The sequence below is a fragment of the Mirounga angustirostris genome, unplaced genomic scaffold (genome assembly GCF_029215605.1).
Source record: "Mirounga angustirostris isolate CCGP_5_RB_7025 unplaced genomic scaffold, mMirAng1.0.hap1 SCAF_10, whole genome shotgun sequence".
Classification (NCBI taxonomy): domain Eukaryota; kingdom Metazoa; phylum Chordata; class Mammalia; order Carnivora; family Phocidae; genus Mirounga; species Mirounga angustirostris.
This window is the reverse complement of record NW_026991718.1, coordinates 31,740,306-31,766,306: the sequence shown is the minus strand read 5'-3', so window position 1 is coordinate 31,766,306 and position 26,001 is coordinate 31,740,306. Positions and strand designations below refer to the sequence as shown.

The window sequence follows — 26,001 nt, the reverse complement described above, 5'->3', positions numbered from 1 at the left end:
TAAAACTTTTGAACAAAATGAAGCATCACACATAGTTGTAGACTTCTCATTGACTTCACATGGATTATGAGTATTAAATACTCTTCGATGGGCGCCTGGGTGGCTCAGATGGTTAAGCGTCTGCCTTCGGCTCAGGTCATGATCTCAGGGTCCTGGGATCGAGTCCCGCATCGGGCTCCCTGCTCCTTGGGAGCCTGCTTCTCCCTCTGCCTCTGTCTCTCATGAATAAATAAAAAAATTAAAATTAAAAAAATAATAATAATAATAAATAAATAAATACTCTTCGAAGCAAAGAAGGAATAAAGCTAGAATTTTTCCTGTAGTAACAAAAAAAGTATATGATTTTTTTCCTTTCATCAAAATCTTTTCAAAACTTCCTCAAAGACATTTAAAAATGAGCGAGTAAGGCAAAATTTAAATTATACTATGCAATTTTCTAAAGAGTACTCCTTTTTGTTCTCTATTGTAAACTCTGACTCCAGTCCCTAAGACCAGTTCTACCTTATTATTACCAATTCCCTATGAAATCATCTAAGAAGAAAAAAAAAATTATACAGTGGAAATCTTCCAACCAAATGGCTAACATTGCTCCCACAGAAGAGAATTCCTAGAACAATATAGAAAGTCCTGCTTTCTCCTTTGAAATCCTCAGGAAATGAAAAAGAAAATTAAGCACTAAGAAAGCCTGTCACATCCAAAAAGCAAAGAAAAGACATATGGGTGAACAATTTGAAAACAAGAAAAGGCTCTCAAATTTGGATTGTCCTAATGCTTGCTTACCTGCTTCTAGAAAGAACTGACCTTTTCCTCTCCTTACACTTTGCAGAGCTAATTAAGCTGCTGTTTTCTGGGCATCCTATAATTACAGCCGGTTAACGCTAAAAGAGACCCAACAGGTTACGCTGATCCAATCTCTCTATTTACGAAAATGAAAATGAGGCTCTGGAGAGGTCAGGTGACTTGCCCAAGGTCACAGAATAAGTTAATAACAGAGTAGAGAAGATGCCCCAGGTCTCCTGACTCCCGCCCATCTCCTCAGAAAACTGCAAAATAAACTTGCTGGGAGGGAGATCACTTCAGAACACCAGCAAAGCCACTGGTCTCTTGGAGAGCCACCTCTGCCAGAAGAGCTCCGTGAGCACTCTCGTGTCCCACGCGATTCTCCAGCGGATGGAGAGCCTCCCGAGCAATGAGCCGGCTGCCGCAGAGCAGCTCTGGGAAGAGCCTGATGAAGGGCAGCAACCAAGAGTCTTTTCTGCAGTGCATTCCAGCTCTTCTGCCTTTTGGCCAAAGGAAGTAAATAACTGGACTTGCAACAATTTTATTGAAAAAAAAAAGTAATATACCAAAACTGTATAAAGAAATACTTGAAATGAACTTTGCAAAACATTCCATATGTGTGCTGAGATCCTAGTATTTCTAAAGCCCCCTACTAGGTCCTGTGAGAGAACGGAGACAACAGAACAGATCCTTGAAGGAAGGGACTTCCTGTGGAGATAAGCAGGAAGACAAGAAAACCGCAATAATAATATAATCCTTTAGTTTGGGATTAAAAACATTTTTATGAGGAAAATCGCCCATGAAGAAGCACCCTGATTCTTTGAACACTTCAAAATCCCCCATAAAGAAGCACCCTGAGATTCTTTGAACACTTCAAAAATAAAAGCATAGCATAAATGTTTTTTTTTTTAACATCTACTACTCTCACTACTTTTTAAAAAATGCCAAGGATTTGGTCTTTTTTGAATTAATTATTAGAGTCCTATGCTTTGAAAACAAAATAATTCTCCCTTCTCCTTATCCTTGAATTGAACAAAAAATGATGGAGTGGGCGAGAAGAAAATGAAACAGATAGGATGACCGTGATATGAGTCAAACCAATGCAATTTTTTCAGCAGCCATTCTATGGGAAGATCGCCATGTGCCAGATACTAACCAGGTGGCACGTGTCCCTGGCCTTAAGGTAGGGGGAAAAATGGACAAGGAAACAAGCCACAGTACAATGTAGGAAATACTGTCACAGAGGACACATAAAGCACACTGGGGTCTCAGCTAATAAAGCAATTAACTTCGCAGAGTGAGGGGCTGAGGCTAGGGTCAAGGAAGTAACGATGGCACAAAGCTTTCAAGGAAGAGAGCCCAGATGGACAAGAGGGCATGGTATTTCCAGCAGAGGAAACAAGATATGCAATGACACAGACAGTGAAGGGCATATGTATTGAGGGAATAGCAAACGGGCTGGTGTAGCCTGATCCTAGATTTCACAGAGAAGTGGCCGGGTATATCACTGGAAAGGTAGTCGGAGCTGCACGGTGAAGATCATTTTATGACTTTTTATGATCTACTGAGAAGTTTAGACTTACAGCTGTGAACAGTGGGAAACCATCCGAGATTTTTTTTTTTTTTTACCCTTTTAACCATTTTTAAGTGAACAGTTCCATTTCATTTAGTACATGGTATAGCCATTTCCCCTTTTTTCAGAATATTTTTATCAACCCAAAAGAAAACCCATTAAGCAGTCACTACTCCTTCCTCCCTCCTTGTTTTCTCTATGGATTGGTCTATTCTGGATATTTCTATAAATGGAATCATACAATACATTGCTTTTTGTGTCTGGCTTCTTCCACTTAGCATAATGGTTTCATGATTCATCTGTATTGTGGCATAAATCAGCAAATCGTTCCTTTTTTATGGCTGAATAATATTTCATTATATAATATACCACATTTTGTTTATCTGTTCATCAATGGGTGGACATTTGGGTTGTGTCCACATTTTGGCTCATGTGAATAGTGCTGCTGTGAACATTTGTGTAGAAGATTTTGTTTGAGTCCCTGTTTTCAATTCTTCTGGGTATATTCCTAGGAGTGGAATTGCTGGATCATTTGGTAATTCTCTGTTTAACTTATTGAGGAAGCCCTCAGACAGAGACTTTTAATAAAAGGAAAGACATGATAAGGTTGTATTTTATTGGTTTGGGGGGGGGGGGTTGTTTTTATTTTAGTTTATTATGTTATGTCACCATACAGTACATCATTAGTTTTTGAGGTAGTGTTCCAAGGATTATATTTTAGAGAGATAAATGGACTAATAGATATTTAAAGAAACAAGATCCCCATAGATGGTCCTCCAAAGAGTCACTAAATAGCTGCTCATTTGTTCCTTCCTGCTTTCTTTTCTTTCCTGCCTGCTCTCTTGCTTTTTTTTTTTTTTTTTTTGAACCTACAAATTGGCATTCAATCTGGTGGTCCAAATATATGTCCACCCACATACCTTGTGGCTCTACACCATCTTCTGAGGCTTCTGTGCTAAAATCCTGCTAGCTCAGCCCATCTGTAATGGTTCAGATTGTTTTCTTGCTTTGAAATTCCTGCTCTAAAGAGGTATCAAGCTTTAATAAATAGGACTCTCAGTTTCAAATGAGACACCCAAGAGGAGCATAGTAATTCCATCAGAAAATGTGAGGTGCACTGGAGTGGGTTGGCTTGAACATGCCTGATGAGATGACTGGGGTCCATCCTAACACAGTCTCCCTCCACCCACTCCTCCAAACCCAAGATCACACACAGCCAAACAACTGCTTCCTCACGTGGCCTTCTGGGTTTACAATTCTGAAAGCAAACAGTTCTTCACAGAAATTTCTTGGCTTATCCAAGTCCTAAAAAGACACTAGTAACATGTCAAATTAGAATTGGTTAGTTTCTCAGGTTTTGAACATGGGCCTCTACCAACACATCAAGACACAGACAACAGCAGGGGGATTTGCTAATTTTCCTTCTCAAGTTGTTATAGTGATAGATGCACTTGGTAGTTGTAATAGCGGTCACTCGGTTACCCGTCCAGGGATGAGAATGAAACATGTGATTGTCACTGTTGTTTTCCTATTGGAAATGAAAACGAGTCATATTGTGGGGTGAATAGATTTTTATAAACCAACCTGGCTCGGGGTGGGGTCAGGCCTAGTCAGAATAATGATTTCCACAGAGCTCTTCTCTGGTGTGCACAGAACTTCTGTGTGTGTTGCAGGCGAGGGTAACAAATGTTGTACAACCAGGAAGCACTGAAACACTGACCTCACCAAACCGGCATGTATCAGATTTATAGCAACAGCACTATCAGATCTTAGGATACATCCATATCCCCTAAAATGCACAATTTTGGACATTTTGCATTCCATTTTTAAAAGTGTAATTATCAATAGGCCTCCTTAGAAACAACCACAAAGTCTCTGGGTCACTAGAGATTAAAGAATCACAACAACGAGCTCCTCACAAAGGCACCAGGCTTTCAAGACACTTCCATACGCCCAAGAAAGGTAGCAGAATATGCTACCCTAAAATATGCCACTTTTGCATAAGGATTATTGTGAGCGGAAGGCAATTGAGAAGAAGTAGATATAAGAAAACTTCTCTGCTCTCCTCCTTCTCCTCTCTACCAGGAAGGATAGAAGCTAATCACCAGAGACAATTCTAGACCCTTATCAGTGCAGAGACAGTACCAGAGGAATCTACATTTAAAAAAATAAAAATTGCTGAAACTAGTCCTTATCTATCCTTAGTTTCCCTCATATATTTGCCTTCCCACAATTTGTCAGTCCTAGAAACTCAAAGTCCTTTTCCTTTGTATGGTCTCTTCTAAAAAATGTATTATTCTTTTGTTATGTTACTATATAAGCCCAAGTTCTAACCACCACTTTGAGTTACTTATCTCTGAGTGCTCCCATGTATATGCACCATGCACATGTTAAACTTCTGTTTGTTTGTTTTTTGTTAATCTGTCTTCTGCCAGTCTGATTTATAAGGTCCCAACCAGAGAAGCTAGGAGTGGAGAGGGGAAAAAGATGTTTTTCTTCCCCTATGCCCATCAGGGCAGGATGTGGAGAGAGAATACAGTATATTTGGAAAAGCTAGCAGAAAATCTGGGTTCTCCTCTCAGTCCTGATCTACCTGCAGAATGACCACAGGCAGGACAGGACTGCCATTTGGAGTTCCCTGCTGTGGCAGGCACTATGATTGTATATACAATAGCCACATTTCCTTAGCTGACAGAGACCAAATCTTGTTCACCTGTCAGGCAGCCAGATGCTTCCCTGGGGAGACTGGGCGCTTCTCCAGGGCCAGGGGAAAACCTTATTGGTCTAAGGGAATTATGCTAATTCCATTCCACTTGCCAGGGATTGGTTTAGGAATGGCCATGTGACATTGGTTTCATCAATGAGACCAGTGGGAAGTCTGCTTGGAGACCTTTGAGAAATTACACTTATTATAAAAAAGGTTCACAAAACGGGGCATGGCCTCCCTTCCTTCCCAGCCTTTGAACTGTCGCTGTGTAAGGAAGTGACTCATGGTACAGCTGTGACCAGGAAGAGACAAGCCTGAAGGCAAAAACACCCATGTTGGGACTACTAAAGCCCCACAGCACTGAATCTTTAATCAGCCCGGGTACAGGCTTCCTCCAGACATCTTGTTATGGGAGATAATACATTTTCTTTGTAGGTTAAGCCATTTTTATTTGGGTTTTCTGTTATTTGGCACTAAGAGATCCTTAACTGATAAACCCACCTATATAAGTAGATGTTTATCAGGCATTGTATTAATTGCATTTTTAAAAATTAGACCTACAGCTCAAATTATAATGTTTTCTACCTAATCAGAAATGCTGCCATACCTGACCTTTTCAGAAATACAAACAACTCTAGAAAACTACATATATAGAATACTTGGCTTGGCGGGGGGGGGGGGGGGGGGGGGGGGGGGGAGTCTGCCATTTTAACCTGTAGGTAGAACTGGAAGCATGCTAAAACAAAAACACTGTCATAGTTTAGAAATAAAAACATGCTCTAAAAAGTACCCATGCCACAAATTTCCAAAATGAAAATCTGGGGCCTGTTTGTAAGAAGCACTCAATTTCCCCCACGGCATAATCAAAATATTACTGCAGAATCATCTATGTGTGGTTTGGAGACTAGGGAATGACTCTGTTTAATGCCTCTCAGGGGCTCTCAGACATATTTATTTCAGTAACTATGTCACATTTGGAGGGCATACAAAACTGTGACCTTCTATATGCTTTCTCCTGTCATTTTTAAAAATTTTTCCTAAATCAGGTGTGTTGGGACCAGTTCAGAAGACAAACAGGTAATGAGTTCTTTATGCAGCTCCCAAGTTTCCAAATCAGTGGTGGTGTCTGGGGATGACTTTGGGGGGATCGAAGCATCCATGCATACAACATCCATCAGCTCCCCTTATAACCCTCCACCCCTAAAAAATACGCAATGTAGATAAAGCCCCCACCCCCACTGCCAGTCAGACTGGTGTCTCTAAGCTTCTTCTATACAAGATAAGGGAGGCTTCCCTTATCTAAATGATAGACTCTGTTTTATAAATTAAAACAAATTCAAAATGATGCTGATTACAACATCCCCTCCCTCACAGGCATTCTGATAAGATGCTTTCATAAAGAAAAGGAGGGAATTCGAGCTGGTCTGCGGGAAATTGATAGGCACTGGTAGGACAGGTGAAAATCTTCTATCATGGGCACCACAGCGAAAAAAGAGGGTGAGGATCACTGCTCGAAGTTCTTTTCAATTCTATGGATCTTTGATTCTACATGTGCTCACCCATTTTCCTCCCACCAACCTGAGTTTCCTCCAGAAAGAAAAGGTAACTCTTGAGGCAAAAAAAAAAAAAGGAAAGAATAACAACATGACTTTGACGCTTCTTCGGTGGACATCCTCCGGCTGGATTTTTACTGCTGAATAGCAAACACTTTCCCTGTGTCTTTTGTTTTGTTTTGTTTCCACACTTGAACAAAAGACACTATTTTGCAGAAACATTCATGTTAGCCGTCACTGTCAGTTTTCCTGCCACTCTTTACTTCAGCTTTTCTCATTATTCATCAAATACTTGTGAGTTTCAGCTTCCTTCAACCAATACGTCCATTGCCTGAACACCCAGGTCTCTTACAATATGTTCCATGAGAAGAATGAAGTAACCTGGCCCAAAGGATTCTGAGGCATCAGTGGTATAAAAGAAATACTGAGCCCCAGCTGGCCTAGGATCAATTATATTTTTGGTTTCTTTCCTAGGGTTGTCTCCTGCGACATCAAACTGTCACAGCGATGATCGGTATCCAAATTTCTCAATCACATGACAAGTGATTACTTCTGTTGTCTTTCAGGGTAACTTCACTGAGTACCATTTAATGGGACACATGGGCTTAAGATTCCATGACAACTGTAAACATCACTGTAAGCAGTTTTCAAAATCATGGGAACTTAAGAAATGGCATTTAAAGTCAAATTCACCACCTACCCAGACCTCCTTCCTCGCTGCTCTGGGTATGGTTAGGGAAACACAACCCCACAAGACAGGAAGACATAGCACCCATATGTTTCACTAAGCAGCGTCTTATCTTCAAAAGCTTTTCCTTTCCAACACTCAGTAACATTTGTTGACCGATTGTTGAGTGAAGCAAATGCTCGCATCCCCTACACCAAATAAAAATTCCTTAAAATGTAAACAAAAGAGATCCGAGCCAAATATCGCCCTCCCCACTCCCCCACTGTCCCTAGCCTGCTTGTTCCACTGTGATAGACCCTAAGTCTGCATGTCAGTGCTTATTGGCAGATGGAAGCCTCAGTGTTGATTTGCAGTTGAGTGACCTGTTGCAAAGGGACATTTAAGCCTTCTGGAATTATCAATACATTCAGAATTTCCCCCTTATATTTCTGGAAACTTTTCCCTGCGTACCTATATAGCATCAAATTATTTGGAGAGAACCAAAAGGGACCATAGTATATCCTTTAGGTCCTTCGAGGAGAAATTAGTTGATTGATTTTTACCTGTGAACAAAACATCAAAAAATCTGAACACTGGGGGACATCTAGCAAGTTATAGAAAATAATTCCATGCGTCCTCAGCAATTTGAGATAACAGAAACTAAAATATGGCTTGTATTGTTCCCCTTTTTTTTTCACTTGCTAATGCATTCCCTGATGGGTGTCCCCATGACATTATTGTTGGGTCTGCAATCAGTTTATCTGGCTGCATTTCACTGCATATAGTTTCCAGTTAGCCTGCAGCAAAGACTGTCCGCCTCAGATGCCGACGCCGAGTCTCTCATGCTCCAAGTTCAGTTACATCCTTTTAGTTAAAACTTGCAATAAAATAGATTAATCACTGCAATAACTCTTAACCACAGGGAAACACCGTAAGAAAGTGAGAAAAATCAACTGTCATAAATTTTACCAGCTTTTGCAGATGAAGTCCACTTTCTATTTACAGATGCCTTTATTTCGATAAAAATCTTTACAACCAGTTGTGCAAAGCTTTAGACAATGTCAATGCTGTGGTTTGTTGTTGTTGTTTTTTTTTTAAATAGTAACTGTAGGAAAACTAATTTTTTTTAAACCTGAAGCAAGTCTACATGGTTCAAATGATCTTAGCTGAACTGCCCCGAAAGGGTGAGCTAATGTTTTACTCCAAAGGAGACACATATGCTCTTTGAAGTATTTTGCCGATTCTCCAGTTTGGTTGTTTTCAATTTTTCCTTTCAATTTCACCAGTTGCTTTTGCAAGGGGGTGGCGAGTGAAGAGGATGACCAAATCTGATTATTTTTATTCTTTTAGCCAACAAATAGTACCAGAAAATAGAACTCAGATGTCCATACAATTGAGTATGAGAGGACAGAGGAAGTTCCCTGAAAGAGAAGGCGGGCCGAGGGAATCAGGAGACAGCCACACTGAGGTCACAGCTGGCTTGGCAGAGATCACAGATCAATAATCTGGGGTACACTGACCTTCAGGTATAATAAAGATGAAAGGAAAGTTCATTCTTGGTTAATGGTTGGGAAACCCTATGACCTGCCTGAATTCCTTCACTGTTCCCACTCCTCGTGGGCTCCAGCTTAGCATCTGGAGTCTCCCTATCTCCTTCAGTGGATCTTAACGTCCAGATGCTCCCCTAACAAAAGCTTATCTCCTACGGCAATCAAGAACACTTGCAATTACCAGTAGTCGGCCTGATGGGGCTTGAGGGCTCTTTTTGAGCGATGGAGAAGAAAAATCAGTAGCTAAGGAAAACAAAAATCAACAGCAACTTGGATATAATTGGATGTGGACTTTCTATGACATAGCAAAAACTCTTCCTTTTTTCCCCTCAAAGCCATCGCTAAATGTTATCCATGAGACATGGTGGATACAAATGTCATTGGTTTTGGCAATTCTGATCCCAAACCACTTAAAACCCCATCCACTTTTGTGTTTATAAATCACTTTTAAAAGACAATTCCTATGTGCAGATGGAAAGAATTTAAGCAAGTATCTTTTTTTGAGAGCAGAGTGGCAAGTAAGAATTTTAATTTCTATTCAAGATAACCTTCAGGAGCGTTAGCAATAGAATGTGTTGAATCATAAAGTACTACCTTGGCTATGTTCAGCCTCAAAACATTTTGCAACAAAACCACAAATCTAGTCATTAAGAGCTGTGTAGTATGAACTGGCAGCTATTTAATCAAAAAGGGCTCATTTAATACTGCGCCTGGTGTCAGAAAAGATACAGAAATAAAATGCGTCTTCTCTCCCCTGTGCAAGATGAATGTGTGTGACATAACAGTGTGCTGGGAGACCCCCGTAAAGTTCAGCCAGGATAGGAAAAAACCCTCCTTTCTTGGCTCAGATGAAAAACTTGGCTCTGCTAACGAGCAGTGAGAGATGCACTCTTCAAAGTGGAGTGTGCACATGCCAGGGGGTATACAAGCAATCTTGGAACACAGGGTGAAAATAATTGAACTTGTGTTGATATCTATTACCACCTCCTTTCAAAATTTGCTTTCGTCTGTGTTTCATGACACATATGCTTGGTATGGTCCATGCACATAATTTAAAAATGAATAAATGGAAATTATATAGAGTGATGCTCAAAACAATTTCAGAGACCACTTGCTTTCTGAGTAAAGAAAGAAAAAGAAAGTCTTAATGATATCTCCAGCACCCCCAAAACTAAGGAATCCCTTTGCCAGCAGCATCTTCTGGTTCAAGACAAGATCTGAAAACAATATGTGAGCCAATGGGTCAGAGAGGAGAAACAGTGTTGGCCTCTCAACCTTCCTAGATCATCTGCTCTTGGGCAATAATTATTCCAACACAGATGATACTATGGTCTACAAATGAGCTGAAGAAAAGCATCAATCTACTTCTGTGTCAGGTAGAACTTGGTGGGTCCTGTACAGACTATTAATTTCATGGAAAATAAGCAACAGAGGAAACAGATAAATCATTAGCAGAGTGAAGAACAGATCCAATGAATTCCTACCAATTTTCCTACTGTCTTTCTCTTGCAGAGAACAAAATGACAAAGTATATGTGTCCCACTGTCTTTGATATCTCTGTTTATCTCATTAGATGAAAAATGCTTCTGAAACCACAAGGACACGTTTTATTTCAAGTTTCAAGAATTCAATCCCAAATGATTTATACAAGTTAACATTGTGCATACAGAATTACCATCTTCATATTTCTGAAATTCTACCCCTTTAAATTTCATAAAAACAAAACACTGCAACATTAATTTTCCTTTTGTTTATTGCAGGCAATATGTAATATTAGAATTTGATTTACATCAACAAGGTACATATATTTGAAATGTAGTGTTAATTGTTTTTAATAAAAATTTTTAATTAAAAAAATTTAGAAAACTAAAGTGAAGGCTAATAAGAACAGTTGGAACTTTTGATAGAATTTCAATGACTAATCCCCATTCAAAATTAATTTCTCCAAAGTTCTACGCAATGGATTCACAAGTCTCATCAATGTTTATTTATTAAAATCAGTGTTTTCAGTAACCGAAAGAAGCATTATATAATGTTTCAAACTGAGTCTCCTTCCATCTGTCCTCCTATTTGAATGTTCATAGAGTAGTTGAAACATAAGAGCTGTACTTGGAACAGAAGGGCCGGCATCCCCCAAAGGGTAGAGTACTCCATCACTTTGCACTGTCTCCTCCATCATTTGCCTACCAGTGCTAGCAGCCCTCCCCACGTGCTCTTCCCATAACCTACTAAGGGTGGTTCCTACACTACCCACTAGAAAATAACTCCACCACTTGATATGAACTGTATGAGGACAGACATTTGTATCCATTTATACACTCCTGTATCCTCTACATCTAGAGCAAGACTGACACCCAATATGTATTTGTCGAGTGAATGGATCAGATGAATGAATGAATGAAGAACCTATCTTTAGGTCACCTCTTCTCATTTCGGGGGCTCCTTACGTAATCCATGCCATGTCCATCTGCTCTACTGGCTTTCTGTAACTTTTACATGGACAGGTTTCTTTCAAACCTCTAACAGTCCAAGTGGCACGGAGGGGCCCGAAGCTCTACATTTTCGGTCCATTCTCTCAAGTTCCTGCAACTAGGCTCTCTCAACTTTTATGTCCTTCTGATTGCTAAGCGGAGGATGCCTTCATTTGCATACAGTACTCACTGTGACTAGCACAGTTTCCTTAGCATCAAAAGTTAGCTGCAAGAAGGAACTATATGGAAGAATAATTTAGAATCAACTGACCAACTCAAACACAAAAGAACCCCACGTGCCACATCTTCCTCATGACCTGGCACACGGGCTCGATCCCAGGACTCTGGGATCATGACCTGAGCCGAAGGCAGACGCTCAACCATCTGAGCCACCCAGGCACCCTGGAAGAATAATTTAGAATCAACTGACCAACTCAAACACAAAAGAACCCCACGTGCCACATCTTTCTCATGACCTGGCACATAATAGGCTTTCAATGGGCATTTACTGCACTGGATAGTAAACTATGGGAATATCGTGGGAACCTAATCTGTCTAAAGCCTTTGCAGGTTATCGCAAAGGGCAAGAGAGTGAAATGTGGACTGGTCAATGCAGTGCTAGGAAGAGGACTTGCAGCTGGAAAAACAAATGTATTCGAACTGTGCTGGTGAATGGTCCTTTGTCAGCCTGGTAGAGTAGCACAGGATTCTAGTCTTGGTTCTGAATGCATTTATCAATAACTTGACCACCATTCTTACTGAAGGTCCTGCTTGGAGGTCCAGTCTAGACCTTCTAGGGTCACTCTGGGCTAGAAGTGAACTAGAATCATAATGAAGGGTGACAATTAGAATTTGGTGATTTTTCCCAAATACTTGTCCCATCGAGATGGATGCTTTTCTGGCTCATGTGATTTCTCTTCAGTAGATTAAGAAGAGATAGTCTATACATTTCATTTCTAAACTAATCTCTCATTGTTTACATGGACTGTTTCTGTCTCCACTACATCTCTCAGAAATAGTCGCCAGTAACATGAGATGCAAATCATTCCAACTGTGAGAAGGCTTTCCATATTATCAACTCACACTTTCTTCTCTGCAACTTTTCCTCACCTCCAGGCTTTGCCTTCTGAGTCCTATGAAGAACAGCTCATCCTTTTTTTTCTTAAAAGCTCACTAAATACCCCCAGGTGGTTCTGGGGCCCTTGCCCACCTCACCCCACTCTCCCATCTGAGGTTATTTTTCTTCATTTCTGATGATTAAAATTTCTAAATGTTAAAACTCATAAACAATGTAATTCGGAGAAGAAAGTAAAAATAGACCATAAGACCCTAGTTATCTAAATTTTTAAATTAGATGTGATGTCAACCGCTAGATACATATGACTCATTTAAGAAATTCATACCACAGCCACTGACGTCAGATGCCGGAACAAAGGTAATACTGTCTACCTAATACAGAGGCCAAAATCAAATCATGTGTAGAATTATAGAATTGTAAGGCTGTTCATTTTGCCTATTCATTTCATAGGTAATGAAACGGAGATCTAGAAGAGTTATGTAACTAGCCCAAGGTAGGTTAATTACAATGTTAAAAGTACTTGAAGCATTTTTTGGCCAACTCCCAAACAACAAATTATGATCCTATCATGTACTGATATCTGTCATTTTCTCCAAACCCCTCATGTAATAATGTCAGCTCATTAACTTCCCAGAAAGCTAAATTTACACTGTTATTATTACAACAATGTTAAATTTTAGAACTAGAAAATTCCCTAAAGAAGAGTCAGCTTTCCCAGTACCATAGACAAGAAAACTGAAGGCCAGTGAGGTCTGGACACTTCTTGGAGGCTACAGAGCCCATGTCTTCTGGTTACAGCCTAGAACCCTTTGCTGTTCTGCACGAAGGATTAGCTAAACACCATCACTATCACAAAGCTGATATTGTTTTAATCTAAAACACTGCATTCATGATGAGAAAAATATAATGATTTTAACTAGTATAGGAATCTTATGGAAGTGCTAGGCTGGACAAACATTGGTCAGAAAGACTATAGAAGATGGGATTTTGAACAATAGGTGGGAGATTGGATTCAATGACCTCTAAAGTCCCTTTACCTTAAGGATTATTTGATCCTGGATTACCTCAGAGCTGGGCACCTCAGCTAGCCAGGGCACTTCCAGCGGTGGGGAATGTGCAGTATCCTGTGGGGGTGCCTCTCCCATTGGTGGGTTAGACTCTGCCCTGCTGTTTCAGGCATTCCTCTATATGCAATTTGCATGCAATCAATTACCCTAGGCATAGAAAGTGTAAGGCAATGCAGCTCTGTCATTTCCAAAGACAGACTACACTGCTTAGCTTTCAAAATTGCCTTGCCTAAATGAGCATTCCATAAGTGAATCTCCAAATACAGCTTTTACAGTTTGTTCATGTACTATGCTACTATCAGAATTAATTATGCAGCATCTTCATGAGGTAAAATCAGATTTGGATGTGAGTTAGGAGAGGAAAGAAAAAGGTACACCTCCCAAAGGAAGGTTACTCTGTCTTATCCCCCCAAAAGCGCTGGAGTCCTTCCACGCACAGACAGATTTCAGATGGCAGTCCCCAACTGAGCTAGCCATGGGAAGGAGGAAGTTGACATGTATGAGAAATGAAGAATATGCCAACTAACAAGACTCTGAAGGCCAAAACGTTATTAACCCCCTCCTTTCTATGTAATCCCATTCCACACTGTAATTCCACATAAGTCTGTTCATTAACTTTCCTAAATGGCTACTAAATACTAAAATGCAGTGATTTTAGACTTTTTCTTGTTTCTTTTTTTTTTCTTTTTTTGCAATAATGAGTCTAAGGGAAAGGGTTTTTTATATTAAGAGTGGAGCTCTGAAACTTAGAAGGAAACTTCACCAATGGGGTTGTCACTTGAATATTTTTACATGAATGAGATTACCAAAAAAAAAAAAAAATCAAACTTCTGATTAACCATGCATGGGAGCCAGGTGTTGCATAGATTCCAGAAGAGCAAACTGATGCTCTACAACTCGGGACCAAAACCACAACCACAACAAAAGCAGCCTTACAAGGTATCACACACATGAGAGTCTCCCGCAAATCCAGAGAGAAGCACTTCAAAGGGCTTGGGCAGGTTCTCTCCTCCCCTCACTCACCCTGGTGTGCCTAGACGCTGAGGATGGTTTGTGGAGTGACCAGGAAGGCTGGAAAAAAGTAGATGTCCTATCTGTGTTCAACTGCCTCACCAATGAATTGAGGTCTCTCTGAAGTCTGAGGTCTAATCAACAGGAAACCCTGCACTTTGGGGTTGGGAAGAAGGTCTGGGGCCTCCTTAGCTTCCCATTAGCCTGCCAGGCTGGGATGGCCACACCACTTTCGTCTAATGCCAACATCAGAACAATACAAGAAACAGCCCCTTTCCGCCTCTTCTGAGGCTTGCACCACTTTTCTTCCAAAGGTATTTCTAAAAGGAAAGCACAACTTGAGAGGTGCCCGGTTGGGAAAGGTCGGGTCTTTTTTATTGTTACCCTCCGTAGGGGAGCAGCGACAAGAAAAATCTACACCTGCATTCCAAGTCAGGCAGGTGTACAAAGACAGCGAAGGGCGAGGGGAGAGGAAAGGAAGAAGGGAAAAGGAGGCAAAGGAAGGAAAGAAGCAGATGGGGCGGGGGGGGGGGGTGGCTAAAGCACAGACTTGAGGGAAGGAGGAGAGGGAGAGCAGGATGAGAAAGAAAGAAGAGAGTCATGGAAAGAAAGAAGAGCAAGAGAGAGAAGGGAGGAAGGGGGTGGTCAAGAAAGGCAGAGAAATGAAGAAAGGAGGCGGCCGGGAAGGATGAAAGACTGAGCCGGGGAGCGGAGCGCGGGGACGCGGCGGGGAGGTGGCCGCGGGGACCGGCGCGCCCCTGGGGATCCGCGGGCTGCGCTCCCCGCGCGGGCGCCCAGGGCGCAGGGCGCACCCGCCGCTCACCTTTCAGGATGAGAGTGTCGATGTCCCGGTCGATGCCCAGGAAGTAGCACTTCCTCCAGAGGCCCGAGTAGGTGGCGAAGAGCGGCCGGCCGCACTCGGCGTCCAGCCCGCCGAGCCCCAACAGCGAGCGCCAGGACTCGGGGTCGGCGCGCCCCGGGCCCCCCGGGAGCAGCCGGCGCCCCAGCGGGGGCGAGTCCCGCAGCGGCAGGTGCGACAGCGGCATCAGGCGGTTCTTCTGGTCCGGGGGATCGGCGCCCGCGCGGCTGCGCTCGCAGCTCTCCTTGTGGCGCCGGGGGTCGGTCTCGTACCAGTGGTCGGTGAAGATGGCCGTGACGAGCAGCCCCAGGGAGCAGAGGCTGAGGCCGAGGCTGAGCGCCGTGACGAGCGCCCGCGGCTCCATGGCTTCCCGCCCCGCCGCAGCCGCCGGTGGGCTCGCGCGCCGCTGCCAGACACAATGCGCTTGGCCTCCGCTCTCCTCCGCGCTCCCTCCCGCGTTCCCGCACCTGCCCCCCACCTCCCTCCCGCGGCCTCCCCGCCCTCGGCTCCCGGCCCGGCTCGCTCCCGGTCCCCGCTTGCCCGCTCGGTTCCGACCGCCCTCCCGGCGCCCCGGCTCCCCGCCGCCCCCCACCCCCACCCCCACCCCGCGCCGCTCGCACTTTCTAGCCCCCCTCCTCCTCCGCAGCCCCTCGCCTGCCTCTCGGCACCCCCCACCCGCTGGGTCCCCTCGCCTCCTCTCCACCTCCCGAGCCTGCCGTCCGCCCTTCTCTCCAGCAATCCCCCTTCCCTTTTAAGCCCTCCCAGCCGCCCTCACTTTTCTCTCCTATCCTCCTCTCTCCCCTAACCCTGTCCCCACTTCCCCCTACTTTTCTTCAACTCTTCCTCTCTCTCTTCCCCACTCGTTTTGTCTCCCTGTTTGCCAACTCCGTGTCCCTTTATAGCCCTGCCCTGGACTCGAAGCTTCTCTCCACCTACCCCTGAGCACACTGCCTCCCGTCCTCTCCCCTCCAACGACCTTAGAAGACATCCACCGACATCAGACTCAGGCTTGTCACTTGTCCAAGTTGATTTTGATCAGTGTCCCGTTTTGTACCCAGAAGCAACTCCCATCCAGATCGGGCTGCGTGGTAAAATTTAACTCTTTGGAATCGTGATCTGGAGCTGAAGACCCTTTCTCTCCACGCCTGAAGGATGCAGCCTCTTAGACCCCTTGGCAGCTCTCTGTCGGTGCTCTCTCCCTCTCCCTTGCCCACTGCAACCTCTAAGCGTTCTCTCTCCTCCAGCCCCTCTTGGGGGGGCGGGGGTGGTGCGGAAAGGCACCGAGTGTCATTGGAGCGTTAGAACGGTGGCAGGGGATTTCCTCCCACTTCCCTTCATCCTGCTCGGAGACGGAGGGTTTTTTTGTTGACCATCTCTATCTCAGGGCAGAGTGTCGGCCTCCTGGAATTTCTAGAAGAGCATAGGATCAATAAACCCTTGAAATGGCACCTGCTCCGTGAGGTGATTATTGCATTTGAATAAATAAAGCCCCCGGTAATAAATCAAAGTAATGATTTTCTCCCATGCAAGTTTCTTGCATGGAATGGGAGGGTCAACAAGACAGCAAAGCTACACAACAAGGTCCACATCTCAGCTCCCTTCTATTCTTCCAGGGCGCTGTGTAGTCCATAGCTGTTAATTAGGAGAATAACAGATTCACATTCATTAAAATGAGGACATGTTAGAACCCAGGGTTACTGAAAGATTCCACTGCTTTGTGTAGTCTTACAAGAGAGGTGTAATACCCTTGTACCACTTAATGCCCTTGGGGCCATGTCAGAGACAGAAAACCATGCTGCACAAGCCCAGGGATGCCAATTCTGTGTTCTTATGCTATAAAATATTAATGATCAAGAGATTATGAGGCGTTCATTAGATGCTAAATGTCATTACTCCATGATTTAATGGGACTTATTAATTAGTGCCCCACATCAATTGGTATTAATAGGATTTATATACTTCCCCTAGAATGACATCTGTAAAGGTGGAATGAGAATCTTGCTGGGATTTATTTTCATTGCTGTTTGTGCTCAGCATCTTCAGAGCGTATATTTCCAGACAAGGCTGTATACTTCTTCTGAGCTGTTTAGTTCACAGATAGGTCACCTAAGCAAATCCTACCGTCATATTGGACCCCTGTGCCCATATCTGCTGACCTGACAATGTGAATTATTGCTGGGATTTTCTCACAGCTTCAGCAAGATCTATGGGGAGCTCTAGTCTAATTAAGGAAGACAAAGAATTATAATTTTAGTGTTTCTCTCCCCTATAAGCTTTTCCTTAACAGGAAACGCTAAGCTCATCAAAGGAGTCTTATCTGGATTTACACAAAAATGATGAGACTTAGAAGCCTTCTTTTATTTATTCTCTATAATGTGTGTAAAATCCTAGATCTTTATGGATATGCAGAGAGAAATACCTTTAACTGTAAGCCTACAGTTGATATCTGAAATTCACTCAAGTTGTCATGTGTCCTTTTATTTAAAAAACAAACAAACCAACCCACCTCTTGAGAGAAGGTGATCACAAACCTTGCAAGTCCCAAGGGTGATCGAACCTTTGGCGAGCCCTCGCCCCATTTTCATACACTGATGCCCTACCAGACATAAACAGCCTGCCACATTTCAGAGCCACCTGATTATCTTCACACAAGAACCCTGTCCCCCAACTGAAACAGACGGAAGGAAACCTCTTTTTCAGGCACTTTTTGTTTAACTTTAAAGAGCATAATGTTCTGCTTTATTTTCCTAGCCACAACTCTTTGATCATACCCTTCTCAGAAAACAGCATTATTTTTGAAGTTCATTTATGTCTATGTTTAAGACCAGTCTCAGCATATAATCCAAAGTTTACTGTATGATGGATTACCCTTGATAGTATTTCATAAAAAATGTCACACATTACAAATATGGGCCAGCAGCATGTAATGAGAGTACTGCTTCTGCCAGAGCAGCATTAACAGCATCAGCAGGGATGTGACATATGACGTGCGCACAGGCTTTGCTACGGCAACTGCACGTCGCACCACCCATGTTCCTAAAATCTCTCTTTTGGATAGTTCCGACAACGAGGTGTCACCCACTAACCCCCCAGTCTGTTAGGGGAGTGGGGATGCGAAGATGAATGGATAGTTCCCATCTTCAAGATGTTCCGGGTCTAGCGGCCAGAGACGGTCACATCAACTGCTCCATGGGCTCTAGCAGAAATGAGAACAAAGTGCTGTGGGAACGTGGTCAATGAAAAAACTAACTGCCCCGGGGAGGCAGGCAGGCTATTGAGAGACTTCCAAGTTAGTTCCAAAGGATGAGTTAAACTTTACCAAGAGGATTAGATCAGAGATACTGGCAGAATACTGGCAGATACAGGCAGATACAGGCAGAATATATTTCTTTGGTTTATATATCTACTTCACAAGCTCGGAGGCTTTAATAGTTGGGGCCACCGTAAAGTAAGAACTTTTTTCTGCATTTTTTTTTTTAAGATTTTATTTATTTGCGAGAGAGAGAATGAGAGACAGAGAGCATGAGAGGGAGGAGGGTCAGAGGGAGAAGCAGACTCCCCGCTGAGCAGGGAGCCCGATGTGGGACTCAATCCCGGGACTCCAGGATCATGACCTGACCCGAAGGCAGTCGCTTAACCAACTGAGCCACCCAGGCGCCCTTTTTTCTGCATTTTTAAATCATAAAGCTGACAGTGTTCTAATGCCTGACAACAAGCTAAATGCTTGCAGATGACTAGAAGCAGAGGTGGAAGCCAGAATACAGTCCGCGCATGAGGGCATTTAGCCCGGCAGAGAGTCAGGACGATAGGAGATCAGAGATCCCACCAGAGCCGTGTGGCATGTCTCTGCTGTGGCTATGCTGTGACCTCGACGTTTTCCAACTTAGCTGGTTCTTCACCTGTCTTAAGTTTCCTCTTGGCCATCTCCAGATCTGATATCCCCAGCGCGTCCCTCAGAGAACCACAATGTCCGAAAATGACAGGGATAGAGCCAGGGACTTGCCATCGGGGTGTCTCTCACCGCATTACTGAATCCCCCGTGTCCAAAGGCAAACTCCTATTTCCCTGTGTCCAGCTGCCCCTCCCCACTTCTCCTTCCTTGGTGTTGACAAGTCATTCAAGTCACTCCGACTCAATATTTTAGAACTATCATCTTCACAAAAATCATAGGGATATTTCCTTTGAAATGTCTTTCATAGCCAGTCCTTCCTCCACATTTCTATCACTTGCCATGACTATGCCTCCATCACCTTACGGGGGATTGTTATTACAGCTTCCGCCTTGGCCCCCATGGTTCCAGGAGCAGCCCTGCCTGCAGTTATCCTGGATACTGTTGCCAAATGCCTCTTTCTCAAATGTTACTTTGATTATGTCATCCTTCAGCTTCCAACTCTCCTTTCTAGGCTGGAGAAAATAATTTGCTATATAACTCTGGAGTCCTTCTTTATTCCCATAACATTTAAACATCCCAACTGACGTGTTGGCCATCTTTAAATATTTAGAAATCAAAATACTTTGGTCTTCTGCAAACACACTTATCATAATATCTAGGGGCTTTGTGACATTCATTGTATTTCTCTTGACAGTCAGGAAGTTCTTAAATATTTCCTTATAAAATGTTCATGCGCGTGTGTGTGTGCATGCACGCACGCGCGCACACACACACACATACACACACATCTCCAATTATCAAAGAGCTATGGCAATGATTTATTGACATACCTGTTCTAAGCTACCCATGCCAACCATGAATATTCTTTTTTGCCCCAATGCTGAGACCAAAAGCAATATCCTTGCTCATTTCAAACATTTAGATTCCACAGGATTTAGACTATGCAGTTTAATCAAAACCACGCCCTGGTTTTCCTATCGAATGAGGATTTTTTTTTTAATAAAATCACACTTTTTTTAGCCTTTAACATAAGGACAGAGTCAATTATGTTGTTAATCTACAATATGTCATTTCTACAAATAACTGAGGTATTTTGGGTTAAAGCCACCATCCTACATTGTTTCCCTGAAACAATTTGATTTTCATTCAACAACATATATTGAGTACCTTCGAAGTGAGTTATTGTGCCAGGTCCCACTGGATTATGCGGAGATGAAAAACACCACAGCCTGTACCTGCAGGGAAAGGTATAGGTCAGTGGAGGAGAAAGAGACGCAAGAGGCTGCAAGGAAGGATTGCCTGGATGAGTGCCGTCCCAGAGGCTCACACAGGAAAATCTAGTACAGAGGGATTCATTTCCATTGGGAAGAACACAGGTAAGCCAAGTAGAATAGATGCTTTCTCAGTTAGGCCTTGGAGGAGAAGGGATATTTTCCATATGTGTGTCAACTCAGTCCAGGGCAAAGCCAAAAGTAAATTTTAGAAGCAGTGCCTACCACAGTGCTCTTCTCCTACCCCACGTATGTGGCAAATCATCTTGGCAGTGCCATTTTGTCACTAACTCAAAGCCTGGAGCCATAGAATACCACAAAACCCCCAAAATAGATGGTGCCTGATAAGTTTCTCATTTCAGTGACACACCACAGAATGTCACCATTCTTTTTCACATTTCTGGATTAAGCTGTTTCCTTTTTGGAGCCTTTAAACACATATGGTGGGGAAAACGCACACACACACACATTCAAAGAAACCCATAACCATGTTAAATCCCACTCGGAGTGGGAGGTTTTAGCAGATGGTGGCTTATTAATTGCCATACGTAACTGTATTCCCTGCTTTATCTGTGTGTGTGGATGCTGGGTTTCAAAGTTGAGGTCTAATGCAGCTCATTTAGGCCATGTTTGACAACCAACATAGACTTGGATATAGCTAAGATATTCAGTCTCTCCAATTCACAGCAGCCTGAGCCGCTGCCTGCGTGAGCAAAAGAGCTAGTGTTTCCAGGTGTCTCCCCTTTTTCTTACCCTTGAACATCCTCTCTCAACTGTGTCTGCTCTAAGGCACCAGGATCTGGGAACCACACAGAGGCGCTCGAGTCAGACCACCTGTAAACTCCAGACAACTGCTTCCTACCTGCTCACTCTTAGCCCGTTACCTAACCTCCCCAAATCACCTAAGTTTGGAAAAACAGGGGTATCAACATCTACTGCACAGGATTCATGATTACCACATGTTAAATATGTTTCCTCCTACCCCCACCCCCCACTCCCTTCTCCTCCCTACTCCATTCACGTAAACATATAAACATGCTTCAGAAAACCCATAGCCTAATTATATTAAGCTCATATCATTTATACGTCATAAATACAAATGGCTAAATAAGTCATTAATGATGTGATTTTTTTCATATTATTTATATTATTCTTGTAGGGGAGGCAATCTACTGTTCCCATTTGTTCAGTTAACATTTATTGAGCACCTATGGGCCAGGGAGAGAACATTCCAGGTAGAGGAAACAGCCAGGGCAAAGGTCCTGAGGCATGAAAGAGCTTTGTACCACTGAGGTACTGAAAAAAGACCACTATAGCTAGAGAGCTGGGAGTGAGGCCTTGAGTGGTATGAGATTCAGTGGCAGGGTTAGTCAAGGGCCAGATTGTATGTGGTCTTGAAGGTCATGCTATGGAATTTGGACTTTAATCAAAAGAAAGCCTTTGAAGAGTTCTAAGCAGGGAGGAGCAGGAGTTAATTCATGTTTTGAATGTCACTCAGAAGACTATGTGAAAAATGAATTGGGGCTGGGGATGGCAGGTGCAAAAGCAGGGAAACCAGTGAGAGATGGCAGGTGTGAAAGCAGGGAAACCAATCAGGAGTCTATTACAATAGTCTACACAAGGGGTATTAGTAGCTTAGACTAAAGAGACAGCAGCAGAAACAGAGAAGTGGGTAAAGGTCGAAGTCACAGAATTACTGTGAGCCCAGGTGAGGGAAAGGAGAAATCAAGAACCATGCCTCCATTTCTGGTCTGTTTGAACCGTGGTATCATGTATGGGATGTCGGGCATATTTGGGGAGAAGTAAAAATTCTGTTTTGGATTTGTTAGGTATGAGATGCCATTTAGAAATCTCAGTTGGCTATATGAGCCTGAGAGGAAGGGAAGGAGTCTGGAACGAAGATTTAGATTTAGAGATGTCAGCATATAGGTGTGATATGTATGTTGATATTTAAATTCTCAGGACTGGATAAGATTGCTTAGAGGGAAGTGTAGCTAGCTAGAAGAACTGAGAGATTCAGGTCAAGGCCTCCTTGTAGGCACTCAAGCATCAAGACAATGCATGTCTCCCAGCCAAGGCAGGGCAGTCCAGTGATATGCTATGGTGACACATAGAGAGATAATAGAGTCTGGGATGTGGAGTCAGAAAGGCTTGGGTTCAAGTTCTAGCAAGGTTTTTTTTTTATGGGGAAGAGGGATTTACATAGCCTCTCCAAACCTCTGTTTCCTCATCTGTGCAATGGGGATCCCAGTAGTAATATTCTTCTTAGGGTTGCTATAGGAATCAAATCCACTGTGAAAATAAAACACTTAGTGACATAATATAAAGGCTGACCTACAGTAAGTGCTCCAGACGTGAATGGCAGCTCTTGCCATTTATCACCTCCACCAAGAATATTTGGTTACTGCTCACATTTGCAAGCCATAATCCTAGTTACAGTACAGACCATCACACTCCCAAGGATTGTGCCCTAATGAAAAGCACGGAGGCCTACCATAAGGCCCCTAAAAACATAATCATCTATAGTATTGGTGGAATGATGGGCACTCAAAAGTATGAGAAACCATTATGCTCTTTCAATAGGCTCTTCTGTTATGAGCCCATGAAAGAGGTGTGGTTTTTTTTTTTTTAAGATTTTATTTATTTATTTTTGAGAGAGAGAGAATGAGAGAGAACACATGAGAGGGGATAGGGTCAGAGGGCAAAGCAGACTCCCTGCCGAGCAGGGAGCCCGATGCGGGACTCGATCCCGGGACTCCAGGATCATGACCTGAGCCGAAGGCAGTCGCTTAACCAACTGAGCCACCCAGGCGCCCGAGCCCATGAAAGAGGTTTAATGCTATTTTGTGAATAGGCAAAATAAGCTGCAGGAGTACGATAAGGTGTCTCCATTTCTCAAGGTCTTTAAATGGACCAGATAGAAATGCCTCTGTAGGAATGACAGCCCATAGTTATTGCATTTCATGGGTACCAATCATGTTAGGAGAATACGGGGAGTGCCTGGACCTTCCCCTCCCTGTGCAGGGGGCGGAGGAAGCCCTGACAGGACAAGGGGACACTAAGCCAGCTGTAGATAGCATCTGGAGGAGAGAAGTAAATGAGACAGACTCCTTATAAGGACAGGGAGAAAAGAGTAAAGACTCAAGAAGGACTCAAGACTCAGCCAAGATGCAGCTGCTAGAAGTCAGAAGGAAGTTCTCCACAAATGATGAGAAATCCAAACTTGGCCCACATGAGCTCGGTCAAGGTTCCAGATTCAGACTCTCAAGACCAGGAGACAAGGATTGAGTCAGGTGTGCCTGAAAAGGGTGAAATCAACACAGGTCTGCAAGCACCTGCCACCACCTCAGAGAGGTCACCATCCTGGACAGCTCTGTTTTTACCTTCCATTCTTGATTTGGATAACCCTCTTGAAAAAGTTATTTGGGTCCAGGTAATCGTTAGCCAGTATGTGAAGAGCTATCAGGAAGGAGATCCTTGGGAGAATACATAACAATGTGTTGTATTCTTTAGGGCTGTCAGCATGCCAAGGATTTCATCCGGCACTGCGGAGTGTAATCATCTGATGTGCACAGCTCTTGGAGAAACATCCTGTGCTTCTGGAAGGAGTAACCAGGTTGGCAGGACTTGGCACACACCTCCCCACAGCCGCACCTGAGCCCCTGTAATGAATGGGTGCCACATGGCATTGAGGGTCACTCGAGTGGAGAAGCAAATGAAAGCTTGAGGACAAATTACCATCTCACCTCCGACTATTGGTATGGAGAGGTAGAACCTTGTCAGGGTCAGATTTATGAGGCTGATTAAAAAAGAGAGAGAGGAAATGCACCAATGGCCAAAAAGGAATCCAAGGAGGTGGCTTTGATGTATGAGTTCCATCTGCCTAATTTATTTAGGGTCTGCAATCTGTATGTGATCAAGAGCCTTGGACTGTGTGAATGGCAAGTCAGGGAGGGGGGTTGGCAGTAGGGGAGATGTCTCTTAGTGTTTTCCAGCCAGGTTACCATGTGTGCTTATGAATCCCGCGGAGACAAAAACACAACAGAAAGGGATTCTCTCCTAAGCATTCCAGTATTTAGCTAAAAGAAATCCCTGAAGTTTTTTAAATATTGAAGCTTAATCCCAATTTCAAGGGGTTGCTTTCTGGATATTTAGGGAAACTCTTTCATTTCTCAATTTCCTTTACTATCTGATTTTTTGGGGGGGGTTCCGAATTTTGTGGGAAGAGTTTTCATTACTTACTATTCCCACTCTCACTCAGCACTTTACCCTTTTCCATTTCATATCAGCCGCTTTAGCCAAGAAGCTCGGGTTCTTTGTGTCAATAAAACGAGAACGTAAAATGGCTCTCACAGCAAAATTGGTAACTGGATTTGTACAGCACCCTTTTAAATGTTATATTTGGTAGCAATGATAGCAAACTAGATATGGAATCCGAAAAGGGGGATATCAACCCTGAATATAGCCAGCATCAGAACTAAGGCTGTCTAAGGTTCCTGGCAATTCAAAGGAAGTTTAGAAAAGAAAAACTACAGAAATTGCTCTCAAGAAACAAAGGAAAAAGAGGCGGTGATAGCAAATAGTACACAATCAAGAAATGTTACCTATGTACTATTATTCTATAAATCTATAGTAAAAGCTGCACAAAATAAGCAACATACCAAGTAGGCACAGGTCAGAGCAGATTGGAACAATAATTCCCAAACCTGGGTCAGTGTGGATTTGGGTGCTTAAAGATTTGGATGGCTCGTGCTTAGGAGAATGGCCATCTCCACAATTCCCTGATCTTCTTGCCTACTACTTTTTTTTTTAAAGACTTTATTTATTTATTTTGGAGGTGTGGGAGGGGCAGAGGGAGAGAGAGAATCTCAAGCAGATTCCCAGCTGAGCTCGGAGCTGACTTGCCGCTCAATCTCACGACTCTGACATCATGACCTAAGCTGAAATCAAGTGGTGGGACGTTTAACCAGCTATGCCACCCAGGCACCCCGAAAGACGTAAATTGGAAGCCAACAGGATCCACATACCAATGGTACTTTAAACTATGAGACCAGATGATGTCACCAAGGGAGGGAGTGTTGGTAGAAAAGAGAAGAAGGACAAGGATTAAGACAGGGAAAACTGCTACAAGCTCAGGTCTAGGAGATGAGTAGGAGCCAGCAAAGGAGACTGAAGGGAGTAGCCAGAGAGACAGGAGAGTGTGGTGTCCTGGAAGCCAAGTGAAGAAAGTTTCAAATAGGGGACAGTCATCAAGGTCTCAAAGCTTCTGATGGGTCAAGCAAGATGAGAAAAGAGAATTGAGCATTGGATTTAGTAAAATGGAGGCCTTTGGTGACCTTAATAAGAGCATTTTTAGCAGAGTGTTGGGGATATAAGCTTCACTGGAATGCATTCGAGAGAGAATGGGAAGAGAGAAGTTGGGGCAGTGGATATAGGTCACTTTTCCAAGGAATTTTGCCATGAAGTGAAGGAGAAAAAAAATAGATACTAGGAGAGGTGGAAGTGGGATTAAGAGAGGGTTT

General features: G+C 43.3%; 1 protein-coding gene and 1 long non-coding RNA gene across 3 annotated transcripts in view; both read right to left on the bottom strand.

The window, feature by feature from the left end:
• TMEM178A (transmembrane protein 178A) overlaps positions 1-16,567 on the bottom strand; it is a 49,153-nt gene extending 32,586 nt beyond the window's left edge. Inside the window, exons 1-2 of one of the 2 annotated variants that reach the window (XM_045884475.3) lie at positions 16,253-16,567; positions 15,281-15,722 (exon numbers count right to left, since the gene is read on the bottom strand). In XM_045884475.3, the coding sequence (XP_045740431.1) occupies positions 15,281-15,680 (400 nt within the window). In that variant the 5' untranslated portion in view covers positions 15,681-15,722; positions 16,253-16,567. Of the gene's footprint in view, positions 1-15,280; positions 15,723-16,143; positions 16,220-16,252 lie in introns of those variants that run through there. The other variant, XM_064572144.1, reaches the window with a different exon arrangement.
• Positions 16,568-17,999: 1,432 nt separating this feature from the next.
• LOC135361851 (uncharacterized) overlaps positions 18,000-26,001 on the bottom strand; it is a 69,092-nt gene continuing 61,090 nt past the window's right edge. The window contains exons 3-4 of the long non-coding RNA XR_010405986.1: positions 20,376-20,443; positions 18,000-18,512 (exon numbers count right to left, since the gene is read on the bottom strand). This is a non-coding gene — a long non-coding RNA (uncharacterized LOC135361851). The remainder of the gene's footprint in view (positions 18,513-20,375; positions 20,444-26,001) is intronic.